The 2743-nt window shown below is 37.6% G+C and overlaps 1 protein-coding gene across 1 annotated transcript in view; it reads right to left on the bottom strand.

Annotated features, from left to right (window-relative positions):
* Nucleotides 1-511: 511 nt before the first annotated feature.
* Nucleotides 512-2743, bottom strand: part of LOC104280364 (diphthine--ammonia ligase-like) — a gene marked incomplete at its 5' end in the record, with an annotated part of 8999 nt that continues 6767 nt past the window's right edge. The window contains 3 exon segments of the mRNA XM_009877991.1: nucleotides 512-612; nucleotides 615-653; nucleotides 656-695. Coding sequence (XP_009876293.1) covers nucleotides 512-612; nucleotides 615-653; nucleotides 656-695 — 180 coding nt within the window.

Here is a 2743-nt window from a genome sequence, read left to right as displayed (position 1 = left end):
AATGACAAAATGTTAATAGATAACTCTCTAAATATTCAAGTTATTTAACAAGATATTTAAGGTTTCTTTTTCCCCATGCAATACAGCACATTAAAACCAATTTTACTATCATAATTTATTCAAAGCTTGATTATGAGCAATAGCTACGAGAAGAAATACTGCATTGTTGATTCATATACAAGCATTTCACTTAACTACATTGGATAATAGCAGTGCTCCTAAAGGAGTATAAAAGCAAAGTGATTAGAAGTCATTACTGTTAATTAGCATTCACTTTACATTGATAGGGATGAACCTCTTCGGCACTGAACAAATGGAAAGCTTTTATCTGAAAATCTGCCAAACCTGGTCAAGGTAGGCACTGAAATAAAGTGTCAGGGACCAGTAAGTTGAATCCAAAACAACAATAACAAAAAAAGCAAAACAAAACTAAGGATGTATCATCATCCAGTTAGTGAGATTCAGTTTTTAAACAGGAAAAGGTTTGAAGGGAATGAGTAAAACTGGAAACTCATACTTCACATTCTGCAATCTCACTGATAAAAGGAGGAAATGTGTGTTTATCAAACTTGCTGCGAGTGCAGGGTTCATTTGGCGTCCTGTAAACAATGCCTGGCTGCCCACTTCCAAAGGCATGTGAGAATCCTGCAACCCAGAACATCATATTCAGCAGGCAAGGTCACGCCAGTGATGCCCTGGAAATGGGAAATTAGGAAAACCTGGCAATCAGAGGTTTAAAGCTGACCAGAACAAGCCCTCGGGCTTGCTTACCATCTTTCACCTCCAGCCGGACTGTCTCTGCTTATTCAATATTAACACAAGAAGACTGAGTGAAAACAACTCCGCACACCTAAGAGGGAGAAACACAGTGACTCTTTTGTTTACATAAAGCTCAACGTTTCTCACAGTAAGAAACTACCTCAAAGATGTCGCTCGAGATCCTCTTTTGAAAAAAATTCGACCCTTTCTGAACAGTTCAGATGAGACATGGAGAACGACTGGCATCCTGTGATTAAAAGATCTCCTTGTTCCCACCTCCTTTCAAAATTCAAACTAAAATAAAAACCTAAACAAATGCTGTCTCGCGAGTGGAACATAATTATTCTTACACTACTTAAAGCACTTCCAACTATGCAATCACTTCTTATCCTCTTTCCTTAATTCCCACTCTTATTCACTCTAGATGACCGATGGTCATCCCCCTGCTGAACGAAGCTACAGAGCTACACTTCAGAATTAATTAAAAGTAAAAATAACAAGTTGATTAAAAAAAAATAAAATCATTCAACATGAATGCAAACAGACAATTCAAATTCTTACAGAGAAAAATCTAGCCATTGTAGAAGATAGAGGAACTTAGTCTACGCCACATGAAGAAAAATACAGCTAATATATTGTCTCAAAAAAAAAAAAATCTTACTTTATGAAGAAGCACGAGTATTTATTTCTTGTCAGTGTAGGTAGCCATTTCATACAATTCCTAAAAGTTCACATTTAACTTACACACTTCAACACAAACAGAAATGTGCTACGTGGTCTCTAAAGTTCGTCTAACCAACACGAGCAGTAGAGGGCGCAAAAAAATTAATTCCATTGTTTATCTACCACTGTTTCCCCTAACCGGGCACTGAAGATTTTTAAGGATGTTTTTTCAATACTGATGCTATAACTTCACTTGCTGTCCAAAAATTCTACTTAAGTTGCTGAATTATATATAAAGTTAGTCTATCAAAATATCAAGGGCACAGTACTCTCGATTTGCAATAATCTTGAAATGTAGTGGAAAAAGTTGAGGAGTGATTATTTTGGAAACTGAGCAGAAAGACCTCTTTCCATAATTGAATCTTTTTCAAAAATGTTGAGAAATACACCTTTGAGGAATTAGTCTACACATCTACAAATAATTCAAATCATAATAGAGAAAATATCAGATTTTCTTCAACTGAACACACGGGGAATGATGACTAGAACGGAACTGTTGCGCACTCTTCTGAATTCTCTGAAGCCCATCAGTGAGAGGGGGAAGCTCCTCACTTTGTTGGAATTTACAAGCTGCAAAACCAGTTTGGTAAACAGCATGCTGAGGTCATAGAATCATAGACTCACAGAATGGTTCACGTTGGAAGAGACTTTAAAGATCATCTAGTTCCAGGCCCTCTGCCCTAAAATTACAGATTTTTGCAGTCAATCAGGATTCCATAACTAATAATATTTAGATCTTTAAGACTCCTAAGAAAATCTGTAAATATTCTCTGTATAAAGTAAGAGTGCACTATGAGCCTTTATCGCAGGAAGACAGTGAAGCAATGCCAGCAGTAGGACAGTACGTTACATTTACGCAGGTATTTTTCCTGATGGGCACATCAAGATATCTGGCGGCACAAAAGTCACTCACCAGACTGAAACCCAGAGCTCTTTTTTACCCCTTGGCCACAGCAGCAAAATTCCAGAGAAGGGTTGAAAGGACGACTCTTTCCTTCACATGGAAGACTATGAGCAGTAACAAGGCACTGAAACTCCCCATCCAAAGACCACAGACCCCTTTGTAACTCATCCATTCACCTCAAACCCTGAAGAACGGTTTCCTGAAGAACTCCAAGTCTTAAGGAGTTTCACTGAATAATGATGGGATCCAAGTTATGTTTATTCCACATGAACCTGCACAGCCAAACTACTCTGTCTGAGACAAAATATCATCTTAAATAACCTCTAAAATTACACAGCTACTGCAATTTTAACTCTC

This window comes from Apaloderma vittatum, unplaced genomic scaffold, assembly GCF_000703405.1.
Source record: "Apaloderma vittatum isolate BGI_N311 unplaced genomic scaffold, ASM70340v1 scaffold7011, whole genome shotgun sequence".
NCBI classification, from domain to species: domain Eukaryota; kingdom Metazoa; phylum Chordata; class Aves; order Trogoniformes; family Trogonidae; genus Apaloderma; species Apaloderma vittatum.
This window is presented reverse-complemented; position numbering and strand designations above follow the sequence as displayed.